Source organism: Lynx rufus, unplaced genomic scaffold (genome assembly GCF_022079265.1).
Source record: "Lynx rufus isolate CCGP_SWC_20201006 ecotype Redwood Valley unplaced genomic scaffold, mLynRuf1.p SCAF_13, whole genome shotgun sequence".
Taxonomy (NCBI): Eukaryota; Metazoa; Chordata; class Mammalia; order Carnivora; family Felidae; genus Lynx; species Lynx rufus.
The window spans coordinates 26075728-26093670 of record NW_025814827.1 but is presented as its reverse complement, the minus strand read 5'-3'; the positions used below and the strand labels follow the sequence as shown (position 1 = coordinate 26093670).

The following is a 17943-nucleotide window of genomic DNA, read 5'->3' as shown; positions in this document are numbered from 1 at the left end:
ACGAGATCATGAGCCAAAACCAAGAGTTGGGTGCTTAACTGACTGAGCCATCCAGGTGCCCCTGGTATTTTTTTTTTTTAATATTTTATTCATTTACTTTGAGAGAGAGAGAGAGAGAGAGAGAGAGAGAGAGAGAGACTCTGAGAGAGAACACGTGCCTGTGGGGAGGGGCAGAGAGAGAGTGGGAAAGAGAGAATTCCAAGCAGGCTCCATGCTGTCAGTGCAGAGTCTGATGCAGGGCTCAAACCCATGAACCCACAAGATCATAACCTGAGCCAAAGAGTTGGATGGCTTAGCTGACTGAGCCACCCATACGCTCCAACCTGATCTGTGTTTATACTGAGGAAGGTATCTTATAGTCTTTTATTGTTGGTGTATTTCTATCTATATTTTTCTTACATTGTCTATAGTTTTTGCCTTACAAAAGTGGTTGCAGTTTCCTTTGAGGGCATTTCTTAAACAGTTACCTTCATTTTGAATTGAAGCCCTTAGCATTAAGAATTTTCCTTATATGTTCTTTGGCTTACATTCTATGATGTCTGATATCAGGATTACTACCTCTGTTTTCTTATTGTGTCTATTTGCCTGGAATACCTTTGCCTGTTCCTCAATATTTGGTCTTTCTGAATGACTTTGTTTTAGTGCTGTCTGTATACAACATATAGTTTGGTCCTGTTTTTGGAGCTAATTACAAGTCTTTTTGTTTTAATAGGTGAGGTAGGCCCATTCACATTTATTGATGTAACTAACATGCTTGATTTTTAACTCGTTTTATTTTATAATTATGTATTATAATATAGTTTCTTTTTATTTAAAAAAAATTTTTTAACATTTATTCATTTTTGAGAGTGAGAGAGACAGAGCATGAGTGGGGGAGGGGCAGAGAGAGAGGGAGACACAGAATCCAAAGCAGGCTCCAGGCTCTGAGCTGTCAGCACAGGGCCCGATGCGGGGCTTGAACTCACGGACTGCGAGATCATGACCTAAGCTGAAGTTGGACGCTTAACCGACTGAGCCACCCAGGCGCCCCTATTTATAATATAGTTTCTGAATAGTTTCTGTGTTTCCTTATTTACCAATTTATATTTATCTGTCTGCTTTCTTTGCCCCTATATTTTTTGAAATTTCTTTGGTGTTTAGGAAGATTTATATTCTTGTTCTATTGGTTGTCTTTATACTTATGTATCTTTTTTAATGCTCTGAGAAAGCAGAGGACTTTTCTTATTTAGCCTTTTACTATTTTCTATGTCCATTTTCTTTCATTGAAAAATGTGAACATTTTAAATAATTCTATCTAGAATTTGACAGACACATAACCTAAGTTTTTTCAACCCTCTCTATAAAATGGGAGATGCAGGGCAGAGAGTACCAGGGTTTAGCAGCATCATTAAGATCACCCCAGTGCTCCAATAGTGCTTCCAGTCCTGATATCAGCTAAAGAGACTAAATATTTAATTACCTACCATCTCTCATTGCTTTTAGTGGGTTCTTATTCACATGCTCTAGAATAGAAACAGTAAGGAACTCAAGAATCTGGCATTTCTTAAACAAATCCTTCATGCCAGACCGAAGCTAGACCCTTTCCACACTCCCTTATTTAATCTCCTTAATAATTCTGTGGGATACATATTTATACTCCATATAAAGAAAATGAGCTTAAGGAATTTCATCACGTGGTAAAGAAGGGTTTTGAACCTAGGTCCACCTGACTGCACAGGCCATGGTGTCTCTAAGAAATTGTTTTAAGTTTATATATTTTGAGAGAGAGTGAGAGAGGGAGAGTGGGGCAGGGAGAGGGAGAGACAAAATCCCAAGCAGGCTCCATGCCATTAGCACAGAGCCTGGCATGGGGCTCGAACTCACTGTGAGATCATGACCAGAGCTGAGATCAAGATCAGCTTAAACAGCTGAACTACCCAGGAGCCCCTAAGAATTTTTTTTTTTTTTAGTGGTTTAATAATATCCTTGCATATACCTGTATGATAACATTAAAAAAATGTTGCTTTATCATGGTTACTGATATCTTTTAACTTTTACCTGTTGCCTATATAGCAATCAATGAGTTTATTTTATTTTTATTTTTTCTTCTCCCATACCTCCCATTTTTAAATGGGTGGAATTTTTTCTTTCCTGTGGTTTTAGATTAATCTTAGTTTTGTTGACTCTCCTCTTTTCTTTTTCACTGAGTTTCTAGTGGTCAGAGTGGTTCTCTTTCTTTCTTTCTTTCTTTCTTTCTTTCTTTCTTTCTTATAGGTAACTTGAAGTTTGTGGATTCTCTGTTTCTAGTTATAATAAAGATAAGGTTTTATATCGTTTGCTTGTTCTTGTGCTAAATCGTTTTGGAGGATATATGAGGCAACTCAGATTTAGGCAGACACCATTATCCATACCTACCTGGGAATCCAGTAAATGTGTCTTGAATTATGTGCTACTGATATCCCTGTTTATTGTTATTGTTATTGTTTCCCTGCCCACATCTTCTATTGTCATCCACAGCCTTGGCTGAGGGAGTAGATCCAAGTAATTGTATTTGTAACTAAGACAACTGACCTATTTATATCAGTAAACTCACCCTCTTGTTGAAAAATAGACCAGGATGGATACGGGACCTAAACTGCCAACCAGATTATCTTTTTTGAGAATTTGAATTAATGGACACAGAGACTTAATCAGATAGTTTAGGACATTGGAGCTGTTAAATCTTATAGAGTTGAGGCCACAGTGTCATGAAACTGAAGGTATGGAGGAATAGAAACTAAGAGGCTCACAGAGGCAACTGAAATGTGAACAGCATGGAACAGAGTAGTGATGGTGTCTTGGAGGGATGATAGAATGAGACGTGAAAAGAAAACCAAAGACACTAATATAAACAGTTTCTGATGGCTATCCAATTCCAAGGAGGCCATCTTGAATACCTTCCCCATATCTTTCTATCATTATAATAGATTTCCTTTTTCCTTGATCTGTCCTTGGTGTGATTTTCTGTTTCTTACAACTAATTAATCTTTAAGATCAGTTAATTAATGGGTGTCTTGAATATGATAGGCTTTAACAGATATTTATTGTCCTGGTGTTATTATTCAGATACACTATGATGTGGAACTATAAACAGTGGACGGGTATTCATAGAAGTGCATTGAGATGACTTAATATAAAATTAAGTCTGTTTTAAGAATTTTGGATCTAGAAGAGGCCTGTAAGGAATATCTAGTTCTAATTTCAAAGAAGAGAGGCCAAGGGAAAAGGATTTGCCCCACTGAAATTAGAACTGTGGTCTCCTGATATCCAGTCTAGTTTTCATTTGACTACTTGTATTGTACTTGGTTGAATAGTGCCCCCCAACCCTCATTCATGTCCACCTAGAACCTCTGAATATGACCTTATTTGTGCTAGCATCTTTATATACTTCTGTAATCAAGGTAAGATGAGGTCATAGTGAATTAAGGTGGGCTCCAATCTAATAAGACTGGTGTCCTTATAAGAAAGAAAAGCTGAGATACAGATAGAGACATATAGGGAGAATTCTATGTGGTGACAGAGGCAGTTTGGAGTGATGCAGCTGTATCCACAGAATGTCAAGGATCAATGGCTACCACCAGCGACTAAAAAGAGGGAAGGAAGGCTTCATTCACCTGTACAGGTTTTTTTTCAGAGGTGCATGGCCCTGCAAACACTCTGATTTTATACTTCTAGCTTCCAGAATAGTGAGGCAATAAATTTCTATTATTTTAAGCCAATCAGTTTGTAATATTTTATTATGGTAGCTCTAGGAAATTGAAATACTTTCCCATACTATTTCTTTTAAGATAAAGAGATTTTTCTCTGAATATCATTGAGAATTGTACAGAAAGTTATATTCTTTACAACTGAAGTTAATAATTTTTCCTGTTGAGTATATCCATTTTTTTTTTCTTTACTTTTCTATGTGCTTAGCTATACTCTTGTGTCACTGAGGGAGTCACTGTATTGTCTTATCCTAGGATTTTCAAAGAAGTATATCGGTAAAAAATTTTGCTTTTCTTTTTAGGAATAATTAATTTGTGTGTGTGTTATGGGTTTTCCTATTATATAGATATTCTGAAATATTCTACTCTTGTTCACTCAGATTGATGAAGCTAAAGGAAATGTTTAACTCTAAGTTTGGATCCATTCCCAAGTTTTATGTTCGAGCACCAGGAAGAGTCAACATAATAGGTATTTCAAAATTTCTTTCTCTTAATTGTTTCTTCCTTTGGTAAGATCTAAATTGCTGTTAATACATTTTTTGCATTAATTTTTCCCAAGAAAACTGAAAAAATAGAATGTTTCCTATGTATCTTAGTACAGCAAGTAAAGCTTTTGCATCTGGAAATTGCATCTTTCCCAATCCATGTTGTTAGTGTTAACTTTGTCCATTTATTTTGAAAATTTGTTGAAATTTTGTTGTTAATATTATTTTCGTGAGAGATGAAAAGACTTTTCTGTGCCGCAAGATAAATTTTTAAATTTTGGTTAATAATTTTCATGATTTTACATTTACTCATTGGGTTAGAAGAATACTGAGAAGCCTTTTTAAAAGGGTGGGGTAACTTCAGGCTCTGTGTTGACAGCTCAGAGCCTGGAGCCTGCTTCAGATTCTGTCTCTCCTCTCTCTCTCTCTCTCTCTCTACTCCTCCCCCACTCATGCTCTTTCTCTCTCTCTCTCTCTCTCCCTCTCTCTGTCAAAAATAAATAAACATAAAAATTTTTTTAAAGGGTGGTGACCTGAAGAATGAGTAGGTTCTATCAAGAGAAAACAGGATGAGGAACTGAGAAAAAAACAGGAGTCAAAGGAGGATTAAAAAGAGAACTTCCTATAATGGAAAATGTAAACATAGAAAAAACTCCCATGTATCCAACAATTATTATTATATTTAAAAAAATGTTTATTTACTTGAGAGAGAGAGCACAAACGGGGGAGGGACAGAGAGAAAGTGGGAGACACAGAATCCAAAGCAGCTCCACACTGTCAGCGCAGAGCCTGATGGGGGACTTGAACTCACAAACCGTGAGATTATGATCTGAGCTGAAGTCAGACACTTAACTGACTGAGTGACCCAGTTGCCCCCAACAATTATGATTATCAACTCAGATGATCTTATTTTATTTTGAAGCAAATAATGGAGGATTTTTTTTTAAAAAAAGGGATGTTTGAGTATGGTTAAATGAGGGAGGGAGGAGGAATAGAGTAAAGCCAGTGGGGAGAGAGAGATTCTAGATAACTGAGAAGGGAGGAATTGATGGAGCAGATTTCCTGAGAAGGCAAGAGGGGCATCAGAAGAGGGCTACTTTGATTCTTTTAACAGAAGACATGCAGGTTGATGTAGATAAATGTATAACTTAGGTAGAGAGGTTGAGGGAGTTTTTGTGGAGGTTAGATGAAGGAGGTGGGGTTTAAGTAGAAGGGACATTTGAAATAACCTTGTGAAAGGTGGGAGAGGGAGATGACTGGAGGAATAAAAGGTTTTCTGGGTAGCATTGAAATCTGGCTAGAGCTGGAGACTGTAGAATTGGAAAAGTACCAACCTGCAGAGTTGTTCTTTCTTCTCCCCCTGAGCTAGTCCAAGGTGCCAATGTTTGATCCAAGGTTGTTTTGAATTGAGGTTGCAAGAGAATGACAATGGCAGCAGGAAGTTGGTGATACTAATAGGAGAGCAGGTGAAGTTATGAATCCTGGAATCTATGCTGGGTAGAAAAAGGAAGAAAGGCAGGAGGGAGCTTATAAGGTAGAGAGGGCAAAAAGCAGTCTGACAAACAAGTTAGTGGGAGGAACAGTAAGAGAAATGGCAGGATGGGAAGTGTTAGTAAAGAATATGCTATTTGAAACTAAAATTTCATAAGTGAAAAATTTCCAGGTGATAAGGTCTATAGTCATTACTGGATTTGTCAAGGTGCTAGATGGCCGAAGCAGAGAGGAGGTCAAGAGATTAGGCAGCTGGGGCTTTGGACTAGGTTGTTTACCAGGATTGGGATGGAGAGGGGCTGGAACGAGATAGCTAAGGTATTCAGGGAGGAGCAGTGTGTCTAAGAGGGAGATGAAAGGAGAGGAGAGAATGTGGCATGAGCCTTTCAAGAACTGGAGGATGGGAAAAAGGCCTGGTAATAGCAGAGTGGAGGAGGACATCAGCAACTCTTCAGTGTTGCAGGAGGCCTGCAAAGAAGCAGTTTTCTCGGAGGAGAGCCATTTTATCTAGTTGTGGGGGTGAGGGTACCAAACTAAGAATTTCCCTGACGAATAATTCTTACTCTAGTAAATTTAGTGACTATCTTCTGATTTTAAAAAAGGGGGAGGATTATGTTCCCATATAGTTAATTTACTTAGTGCTTGGGATGAAATGAATTTCTGTAGTTATTAAAGCATTATTATACTTACCATTAAAATATTCAAAATGTAATCATCTTGTTCTCCTCACCTGCAAGCAGTTCCTGCTCCCTTCCTGCCCGTCACAGGGATGTGGGGTAGGGTGGAGTAGGGAGTGGGGATATTCCATCAGTTTTGACAGGGGCAGAAATCTGTTATTTCCAGAAGGCTGTCATCCACACTGTGGCTTTTACAAAAAACCTGGTGCCTCCCCTGAGTTCTGCCTATTTAAATATGCGTTTTCTATTTGTGAACCACTGTTTTATATTATTGTCTTCTTTGAAGGAAGTTGGTGAGAAAGGCAGCTTTGAAAACCACTTCTCCATGTGAAACTATCAATCCATAAAAAAAACCTTTATCATTTCATTTTAAAGGCTACATCAATATGGAAAAGATTTGCTACCTTGTATATTAATAATAAGTATTAAAAAATGCAGTTGTGCAGTTGAATTGTCTTCCATTCATTTTGTGTTTCTTAGTTGGTTAGTGTTTGCCATAGGAACAGTCAGATATGAAAACCTGTCTTGGGGAAATATAAATGAGCTTGCTTATTTTGCTTATTTCTTTCTTGAATTGTTATTTTGTATTTCAATCTCATGAATAACAACCTTGAGTTTAAATAGCAATCTGGAGAAAATATTATGGTGTAATAGGAAATAAAATTCCTACAGATGATTCATAGAGGAATTAGAATGCATAGAATAGTTTGTTTCCTATATTTTCTTATTATATATAAAATAGTGCAGATTAAAAATTCTTTTTCTTCTTTTTTTAAATTTTATTTTTTATTTTTTAAAATTTACATCCAAATTAGTTAGCATATAGTGAAACAATGATTTCAGGAGTAGATTTCTTAGTGCTCCTTACCCATTTAGCCCATCCCCCCTCCCCTCCCTGGTTACCCCTCCAGTAACCCTCAGTTTGTTCTCCACATTTATGAGTCCTTCTGTTTTGTCTCTCTCACTGTTGTTGTTTTTTTTTTTTACTTTATTTTTTTATTTTTAAAATTTACATCCAAATTAGTTAGTATATAGTGAAGCAATGATTTCAGGAGTAGATTCCTTAATGCCCCTTACCCATTTAGCCTATCTCCCCCTCCCACAACCCCTCCAGCAACCCTCAGTTTGTTCTCCATATTTATGAGTCTCTTTTGTTTTGTCCCCCTCCCTGTTTTTATATTATTTTTGTTTCCCTTCCCTTATGTTCATCTGTTTTGTCTCTTAAAGTCCTCATATGAGTGAAGTCATATGATTTTTGTCTTTCTCTGACTGACTAATTTCACTTAGCATAATACCCTCCAGTTCCATCCACAGAGTTGCAAATGGCAAGATTTCATTCTTTTTGATTGCCAAGTAATACTCCATTGTAGATATATACCACATCTTCTTTTTTTTTTTTTAATTTTTTTTTTTTCAACGTTTATTTATTTTTGGGACAGAGAGAGACAGAGCATGAACGGGGGAGGGGCAGAGAGAGAGGGAGACACAGAATCGGAAACAGGCTCCAGGCTCTGAGCCATCAGCCCAGAGCCTGACGCGGGGCTCGAACTCCCGGACCGCGAGATCGTGACCTGGCTGAAGTCGGACGCTTAACCGACTGCGCCACCCAGGCGCCCCTATACCACATCTTCTTTATCCATTCCTCCACCGGTGGACATTTGGGCTCTTTCCATACTTTGGCTACTGTTGATAGTGCTGCTATCCTTGGATAAATGCCTAGTAGTGCAATTGCTGGGTTGTAGGTAGTTCTATTTTTAGTTTTTTGAGGAACCTCCATATGTTTTCCAGAGTGGCTGCACCAGCTTGCATTCCCACCAACAATGCAAAAGAAATCCTCTTTCTCTGCATCCTCGCCAACGTCTGTTGTTGCCTGAGTTGTTAATGATTGCCATTCTGACAGGTGTAAAGTGGTATCTCATTGTGGTTTTGATTTGTATTTCCCCGATGATGAGTGATGTTGAGCATTTTTTCATGTGTCAGTTGGCCATCTGGATGTCTTCCTTGGAGAAGTGTCTATTCATGTCTTTTCCCCATTTCTTCACTGGATGATTTGTTTTCTGGGTGTTGAGTTTGATAAGTTCTTTATAGATTTTGGATACTAACCCTTTATCTGATATGTCATTTGCAAATATCTTCTCCCATTCTGTCAGTTGCCTTTTAGTTTTGCTGGTTCTTGCTTCTTTTTTTTTTTATCATAGCTATGTCTAGCACATTCAGTACAACTTATCAATGCCAGTCTAATTTGTTAGGCATTTATTTAGGCTAAAAATATAAATAAAGCAAAGTCCTCAACTTTAGTGAGTACGTTGGCTAACAAGGAGGAGAGTGAGATTCACATAATGTTAATACAAGGCAGGGTGTGTTAAAGGCTTCAGCCGTTCATATTTTAAAAGGTAATATGAAAGAGCAACAGGAAAAGGAGAGATTACTGTTCTTGATACTCCATATAACTAGTCACAAAACAAAATATTTGAAGATGATCACTATGAATTAGAAAGTAGAAAAAAAACTTGTGAAGATTTAAAGAAGTCTAAAAATTAACAGAAACTAATAACTAATGTACTTATGCTAGCAGAAGTTTCTGGCTCACGTGTCTGGGAGAGAAAGAAAACTTTCATTTTCTGTCCATAGTATTTTTATATTCTGTTAAAACCTAGCTCGTGGTCAAGTTTTTCTTGTATGTCAACCTACTTGAATTTCTCTTGTTCCATTTGCTAGCAATGTTAAAAACTCTTTCTCTTTCTTTCTAGGAGAACATATAGATTATTGTGGGTATTCTGTTCTTCCTATGGCTGTAGAACAAGATATGTTAATAGCGGTGGAACCTGTGGAAACACAAACTCTTCAACTAGCCAACACAAATCCCTTGTACCCGTGAGTATTTAGGATTGCTACTGTGAGTAACGGTGCATGTGCATTCATAGCCAAATGAACTCTTTAGAAGAAATCAAATTTATAATAAATCATTTAATTTATTGAAAATCTGTATCTGACTTCCAAAGGAATCTGAGGCTGCTCTTTAATATTTGTTCCTTTTTATTCATTTGCTCATTCATTTAAAACACGTTTACTGAAGACTTACCTTGTGTCTTGACATTGTTTTCGATACTGGGCCATACAGAAATGAAAATAACTCTGTCCTTGCCCAGAAGGTATTTATCATCTATTTAGGCAGCTGTCTTCAGCAAAGTTGGTGGTGCTGCCTTTCTTATGTTACTAGGGCACCCTCTAATTCTCTTGTAACATCTTACCATGCTGTATTACAATTACCTGCTTACTTGCCTGTATTCCCCCAGTAGATTATAAACTCTGTGACTTTAGGTACTGTTGCCTCTCCAGTGCTGTAGGCTCAGTGACAAACTTAGAGTCTGGTGCATAATAGACCTAAGTTTCTAGTACATATGCTTTATCAAGTTAAGGACATACTTTTTTGTTTGCAGTTTTTTTTAAATTCTTAGTTTGCCAATAAAAAAAAAATATGTTAATGGGTATTGAATTTTATTAAATGTCTATTCAATATAGAAGAGCAGTTAAGGGGCGCCTGGGTGGCTCAGTCGGTTGAGCATCCGACTTCGGCTCAAGTCATGATCTCGCGGTCTGTGAGTTCAAGCCCCGCATCGGGCCCTGTGCTGACAGCTCAGAGCCTGGAGCCTGCTTTGGATTCTGTGTCTCCCTCTCTCTCTGCCCCTCCCCCGCTCATGTTCTGTCTCTCTGTCAAAAATAAATAAATATTAAAAAAAATTAAAAAGAAGAAGAGCAGTTAAAAAATACTATGAATTAACGATGATGAATTTTCTAATTTTGAAGTATCTTTGCATTCCTAGGATGAGTCCTACTTACTTATAGTATGGTATGATGGATTTGATTTGCTAATTACAAAGAGATTTGGGCATATGACTGGTAGATTTTATTTTTGGCTATTGTTCATTGGCCAGTTTGCCTGTAGTAATGTTCATTCATTCAGTAAATATTTTATGTGTGCCTTTAATAAGGCACAATACCGGGTTATGTAAGATACAGACATTTCTGACTTCTATGTTGAATCCTTTAAAGAAAACTTTACATGATCTCAAACACAATTTGTGTCATTATTTGTAAACATTTAAAACTGGGTGCATAATAATTTCTCATGTTGATTTACCCAAATTCACTTCAACATTTCCATTTATGATGAATATATGGATTCAGTTGCATTTTTTTGACAAAAGCAGAGCCTGAAGACAAACTTGAATGAAGGTAGAGTATTTGGGATATGATCCCAGGAGTGGTATGGGACAACATGGAGAATGACTTAGGGAAGCAGAGATGAATTACTAAGGCAGGTAGTCCCTGCTATAGGTAAGAGTCTCCATTCTCCCAGGACTCCTAGGAAGGATGCAGCGTGTCTCCCAGAATTATACACAAGTTGTGTAACATTCATTGAGTGGAGATACCATAATTTATCTATTCACCATTGATGGGCATTTAGATCAATCCTAGCTTTTGGCTATTATGAATAATGCTGTTAGTGTTATTTGTGTACAAATTTATGTGTGGACATGTATTTCATCTTTGGGGGTAAATATTTAGGACTGTTCGATTTACCTTTTTAAGAGCTTGCCTGTTTTCCAAAGTGGTTGTACCATTTTTCATTCCTATCACTAGTGTATGAGAGTTCAGTTTGTTCTACATTTTTGCTAACATGTCTTTTTAAATCTTATCCATTCTCATAAATGTGTAGTGGTTTTAATTTTAATTTCACTAACCAATGATGTTGAACATCTTTTCATGTACTTACTTGTCATCTGTTCAAATCTCGTGCCCAATTTTAAGGAGGATTTTCATCTTCTACTATTCACCTACAAGATTTTCTTTTATATTGTAGATACCAGTCCTTTGTTAGATTAATGTTTTGCAAATATTTTCTTCCAGTCCATGGCTTGGATTTTCATTTTCTTTACTATGTCTTTTGAAGAAGAATTTTTAATTTTGATCAAGTCCAATTTATTGATTTTTTTTTTCTTTCACAGTTTGTAGTTTTTGACTGTTTTTAAGAAACCTTTGCCAAACCCAAGGCACTAAAGGTTTCCCCAGTGTTTTCTTCTGGAAATTTTATAATTTTAGCTCTTGCATTTAGGCCTATGATCCAGTTTGAATTAGTTTTTGTATGTAGCATGAGATAAGTGTTGAAGTTTATAATTTTTTGTATATGGCTATACAATTGTTTACCACCATTTGTTGAAAAGATATTTTCCTATTGAATTACCTTGACAGCCTATGTTGAAAAGCAGTTGCCAATAAATGTATGGATCTATTTCTGGACTCTATTCTGTTTTATTGATGTATTTGTCTATCTTTATGCCAATACTATACTATCTGAAAACCATAGATTTTAAAAAATTTTTAATTTTTTGACTATGATTGGTGTACAATTTTACATTAGTTTCGGGTGTACAACACAGTGATTCAACTTCTCTATACCTTATGTTGTGCTCACCACAAGTGTAGTCACCATATGTCACCATACAACACTATTGCAGTATCATAGACTACATTCCTGATTCTGTGTCTTTTATTCAGGTAACTTATGCATTCCATAACTGGAAACCTGTATCTCCCACTCTCCTTCATCCTTTTGCCCATCCCCCTACTCCCTTCCTTCTGGCAACTAATAGTTTGTTCTCTGTATTTATTTGATTTGAGAACAAATCAGTTTGTTCTCTGATTCTGATTTTCTAAAAAAAAATTTAATGTTTATTTTTGAGAGAGAGAGAGACAGTGTAAGTGGGGGAGGGGCAAGAGAGAGGGAGACACAGAATCTGAAGCAGTTTCCAGGTTCTGAGCTGTCAGCACAGAGCCCGATATGGGGCTCAAACTCACGAACCACGAGATCATGACCTGAGTGGAATTCGGACAGTTAACCGACTGAGCCACCCAGGTGCCCCTGATTCTGATTTTTGTTTATTTGTTTATTCATTTGTTTTCCTTTTTAGATCTCACATATGAATGAAATCATATGGTATTTGTCTTTCTCAGTCTGACTTATTTCACATATCATAATACCTTTTATGTCCATTTATGTTATCACAAATGGCAAGTTCTCATTCTTTTTTATGGCTGAGTAATATTCCGTGTGTGTGTGTGTGTGTGTGTGTGTGTGTGTGTGTGTGTGTACACACTACATTTTCCTTATCCATTGATTGATTTTTGGACACAGATTGCTTCCATAGCTTAACTATTATAAATAGTGCTGCAACAAACACAGAGGGTCATATATCCCTTTGAATTAGTGTTTTCATCTTCTTTGGGTAAATACCTAGTAGTGGAATTACTGAATCATATGGTATTCCTATTTTTAATTTTTTGAGGAACCTCCATACTGTTTTCCTTGGTGGCTATACCAATTTACATTCCCATCAACAATGCATGAAGGTTTTGTTTTCTCCACATCCTGTCCTTTTGACTCTAGCCATTCTGACAGGTGTGAGGTGATATTTCATTGTGGTTTTGACTTGCATTTCCATGATGATTAGTGATGTTGGGCATCTTTTCGTGTATCTGTTGGCTATCTGTATGCCTATTCAGATCCTCTCCCCATTTTTTAATTGGATTGTTTATGTTTTTTGGGTGTTGTATAATTTCTTTATATGTTTTAGATATTAACCCTTTATCAGATATATCATTTGCAAATATCTTCTCCTATTCAGTAGATTGCCTTTTTGTTTTGTTGATGATTTCCTCTGCTGTTCAGAAGATTTTTATTTTGATATAGTCTCTCTCTCCCTCCCTCTCTCTCGTATATATATATATATATATATATATATACACACATATATATGTATATATATATATGCTTTTGTTTATGCATATATATATATTTTTTGTTTGTTTGTTTGTTTGTTTGTTTCCCTTGCCTTAGGAGGCATTTCTAGAAAAATGTTGCTACTACTGATGTCAGAGAAATTAGTGCCTATGTTCTTTTCTGGATTTTATGGTTTAATGTCTCACATTTAGGTTTTTAATCCATTTTGAGTTTATTTTTCTGCATGGTGTTAGAAGTGGTCAGGTTTCATTCTTTTGCATATAGCTGTCCAGTTTTCTCAGCACCATTCATTGATGAGACTATCTTTTCCCCATTGTATATTCTTGCCTCCTTTGTCATAGATTAATAGACCCTATATGCTTGGGTATATTCTGGGCTCTCTACTCTGTTACATTGATCCATGTATCTGTTTTTGTGGCAGTACCATACTGTTTTGATTACTACAGCTTTGCAGTGTACCTTGAAATCTGGAATTGTGATACCTTCAGCTTTATTCTTTCTCAAGATTGCTTTGGGTGTTTGGGATCTTTTATGGTTCCATACAAATTTTAGGATTGTTTGTTCCAGTTCTGTGAAAAATGCTTGATAGGGTTTGCATTGAACTTGTAGATTGCTTTGGGAACTATGGAAATTTTACCATTATTAATTCTTCCAAACCACGAGGATGGGATATCTTTCCATTTTTTTGTGTTGTCTTCAGTTCCTTTCATCAGTGGTTTATAGTTTTCAGAGCAGAGGTCTTTGACCTCCCTGGTTACATTTATTCCTAGGTCTTTTATTCTTTTCAGTGCAATTGTGAATGGAATTTTTTTCCTACTTTCTCTTTCTGGTACTTAGTTATTAATATATAGAAATTTTACCAATTTCTGGGTATCAACTCTGTATCCTGAAAACTTTACTGAATTCATTTATTACTTCTAATAATTTTTTGATGGAGCCTTTAGGATTTTATGTATATAGCATCATGTCATCTGCAAATAGTGACAGTTTAACTTCTTCTTTATTAATATAGATGCCTTTTTAAAAAATTTTTTTTCAACGTTTTTTATTTATTTTTGGGACAGAGAGAGACAGAGCATGAACGGGGGAGGGGCAGAGAGAGAGGGAGACACAGAATCGGAAACAGGCTCCAGGCTCCGAGCCATCAGCCCAGAGCCTGACGCGGGGCTCGAACTCACGGACCGCGAGATCATGACCTGGCTGAAGTCGGACGCTTAACCGACTGCGCCACCCAGTCGCCCCCAATATAGATGCCTTTTATTTCTTTTTCTTGTCTGATTGCCGTGGCTTGGACCTCCAGCACTATGTTGAATAAAAGTGGAAACAGTGGACCTCCTTGTCTTGTTCCTCATCTTAGAGGAATAGCTCTCAGGTTTTCATCACTGAGTAGGGTGTTAGCTGTGGGTTTTTATTTACAGCCTTTATTATGTTGAGGTATGTTCTCTCTAAACCCACTTAGAGTTTTTATCACGAACGGATGTTGAATTATGTTAAATGCTTTTTCTGCATTTATTGAGATGATCATGATTTTTATCCTTCATTTTGTTGATGTGGTGTATGATGTTGATTTGCAAGTATTGAACCATCCTGCATCCCCAAAGTAAATCCCAGTTGATTGTGGTGAATGATCCTTTTAATATATTGGTGAATGTGGTTTGCTAATTGAAAACTGTAGCTTTATAAGAAGTCCTGGAATCAGGTAGCTTAAGTCCTCTAATATTGTTTGTCTTTTTCAAATTTGTTTTGGCTATCCTAGATCTTTTGCATTTCCCTATTAATTTTAGAATCAGCTATTCAACTTCTATGAAAGAGCATGCTGAGCTTTTTATTGGGGTTGTACTTAATATAGAGATCAATTTGGGAAGAACTGACATCTTAACGGTATTTACTCCTTCAATCCATGAACATGGTATATCTCTCCACTTATTTAGGTCTTCTTCAACTTTTCTCAGAAATATTTTGTTGTTGTAAGGGTGTATGTCTTGTACATTTTTTTCTCAAACTTTTCTCTAAGTATTTATTTTTTGATGGTATTGTTATTGTAAATGGTCTAGCCCAGTGCCTGACATACCCAGGGTAGACACTGGGCAAATGTTTGTTGGAAGAACAAGTGAATCAATGCATAAAACGTGTAAGTGCAAATTACCAGTGTAGTAAGTCATAACTGCTCATTTTCAGGAGTTTTTCCCTAGCATTCTGCAACATGGGTGCAAGAGTAGAGAAAGCAGATGGGTGATACAATGCAGGAATTGGGAAAATGTGTGCCTGCTTTTGAATGTTAGGAAATGGCTGGGCAGGGAGACAAGACAAGGATGCTGGAAAGAAAAAACAGGAAATATCTAACCAAAGAGAAAGTTTTTTTCTATGACAGATTTAAACTATGTTCCTCATTCTGCAAAAACTGGCACTTTTCAGCTGTTTTCTTGACATTTCTCATGTAGCCTCCTATATCTGTCCAAATTCCCTCCTCTACTTTTTTTCTATATACCCCCACCCATGACTCCCACTTCTTAGTTTTCTTTTTCTTTGTGGTGACTTTCAAGATCTCTGCTTAGCTAGGAACAGAACTTGATTAGTTTTGCTAACATAATTTTATCTGCTTTCCAAATTGTGTGACCTCTTATTGACTGTGAGCAATATATTTTAACTCCTGTGGATGATAGTAAAGAGCTTGTGAGCTGGAGTCATACTGTGTATGTCCTTGGAGAGCCACTAAACCTCTCTGAGCCTCCAGGAAGGCCTCCCTTCTCCACTCTAATATGCTGATTATAGAGATGATGGCCTCTTGGTCTCATTTCCCATTCCACATTATACACCGTCATGTGACAGTAGTGTGTGATCATGATTTGTATTCATGTTGTCTCAGCTAGATTACAAATGTTTAAAAGATAAACCTTTTACTTTTTACCTTTATACTCCTATGAATGCCTTGCATATTTAAATATTTTTCTTAGGCGATGATGTGTCCCTGTTATCTAGTTAAGATAGTGCATGGAGGGCACCTACTGCAGTGATTGGCAAATAGTAGGTATTTAGCAAATTATATGAAAAGTATTCAGTCAATATGGGGAAATTTGCTTATTTCCTCACTTTTTAATTAACAACCTCCCCCCCCACCCCCCCGCTTCCTTCATATAGTTTGTCCTTTGGCTGATTTGGAAACCTATTTATCAGGGGCGCCTGGATGGTTGAGTTGTGTCCAACTTCAGCTCAGGTCATGATCTCAGGGTTTGTGGGCTCAAGTCTCACGTCAGGCTCTGTGCTGACAGCTGGGAGCCTAGAGCCTGCTTCAGATTCTGTGTCTCCCTCTCTCTCTGCCCCCCCCCCACTCACACTCTGTCTCTCTCTCTCTCTCTAAAATAAAAACAAAAAAAAATTTTAAAAAAGAAACCTCTTTATCTATTTTTCATTTTGAGATCATTTTTTACTTACAAAGGACTCACAAAAATAGTACAAAGAATTCCCACACATCAAGTGGTATGCTCTCAGTGTATGATACCAAGGAGGCACACGATGTCTCTTTATCAGTGTTATTAATTTTTTTAATGTTTATTTATTTTTGAGAGAGATAAAGAGAAAGAGAGCGAGCAGGGGAGGGGCAGAGAGAGAAAGAGGGAATCTGACGCAGGCTCCACACTGTCAGCACAGACCCCAACAAGGCACTCAATCTCACAAACTGAGATCATGATCTGAGCTGAAATCAAGAGTTGGACGCTTAACTGACTGAGCCACCCAGGTGCCCTGGTGTTGTTAACTTTGATCATTTGGTTAAGGTGATGTCTGCCAGATTTCTTTGCCATTAAATTACTATTTTTTGCTCTTTGCAAGAAGTATCTGCTGGGGAAATACTTTTGAATCTATGTAAATATTTTATTTCTTATCAAATTTTTACTCCCTGACTTTAGCATCCATTAATGATTCTTTCGTGAAAAAATCTATCATAGTTTGCCAAATAATGATTTTTTAATTTCTACTTCAGCTATTTGGCATTTTACTCTAAGGAAGAGGTTTTCTTTCTCCTTCATTTAGCTGTTTATTCATTTGTTCATTTATATCAGTATAGATTCATGGAGGCTTATTGAACGAGTTATGATTCATTAGAATCATCATTATTTGTTTTTTTTTCTTCTTCTTAAATTGTACAGACAATAAAGTTGGATGGGTGGCAGAGAGTGTGGGGAAAGAAGGCTTTGAGTGCTGTTACAGTTAGAGGTATGCCAAACAGCAAGCTCAAAGGATAAAAGTTTGTGGTTTATATCAACCTAACAAGGACGATCATGAAATAAAATGTGGTGTAGATTATGCTGAAATATATCAGTTCCTCTCTGTTTCAGGAAATAAAAAAGGTCAATTGGAACTAGTTTAATTGTTAAGGTCACTACAACTTCTCTTACCTTTTAGTATGTGGAGATGTTTGTTGTTTTTGAGTAGACTGCGAAGCACATATGTGAAAACAAATAGAAAATAAAATTTCAGTATCACCCTCTTGGCACAAGATGGCAGCAGTCAGCCATTGATTTTGCAGCTGTGGATTTTTGCAGCTTCTAGACTTAAATTAATGTGTCTTTGTTTTTGCAGGGACTTCAGTACTAATGCTAATAATATTCAGATTGACAAAACCAAGCCTCTGTGGCACAACTATTTCCTATGTGGATTTAAAGGAATTCAGGTAAATCGGTTTATAAGGCAACTACTAGCAGTTGAGCTTATAATGTATATTATATGTCAAGATTTATTTTACTTACTATGTATTTTTTGCCTCC

At 36.8% G+C, this 17943-nt stretch overlaps 1 protein-coding gene across 3 annotated transcripts in view; it reads left to right on the top strand.

Annotated features, from left to right (window-relative positions):
• Positions 1–17943, top strand: part of GALK2 (galactokinase 2) — a 130208-nt gene that overhangs the window by 11967 nt on the left and 100298 nt on the right. For 2 of the 3 annotated variants that reach the window (XM_047075132.1, XM_047075133.1), the window contains exons 2-4: positions 4106–4194; positions 9129–9252; positions 17759–17849. In XM_047075132.1, coding sequence (XP_046931088.1) covers positions 4106–4194; positions 9129–9252; positions 17759–17849 — 304 coding nt within the window. The remainder of the gene's footprint in view (positions 1–4105; positions 4195–9128; positions 9253–17758; positions 17850–17943) is intronic. The other variant, XM_047075134.1, reaches the window with a different exon arrangement.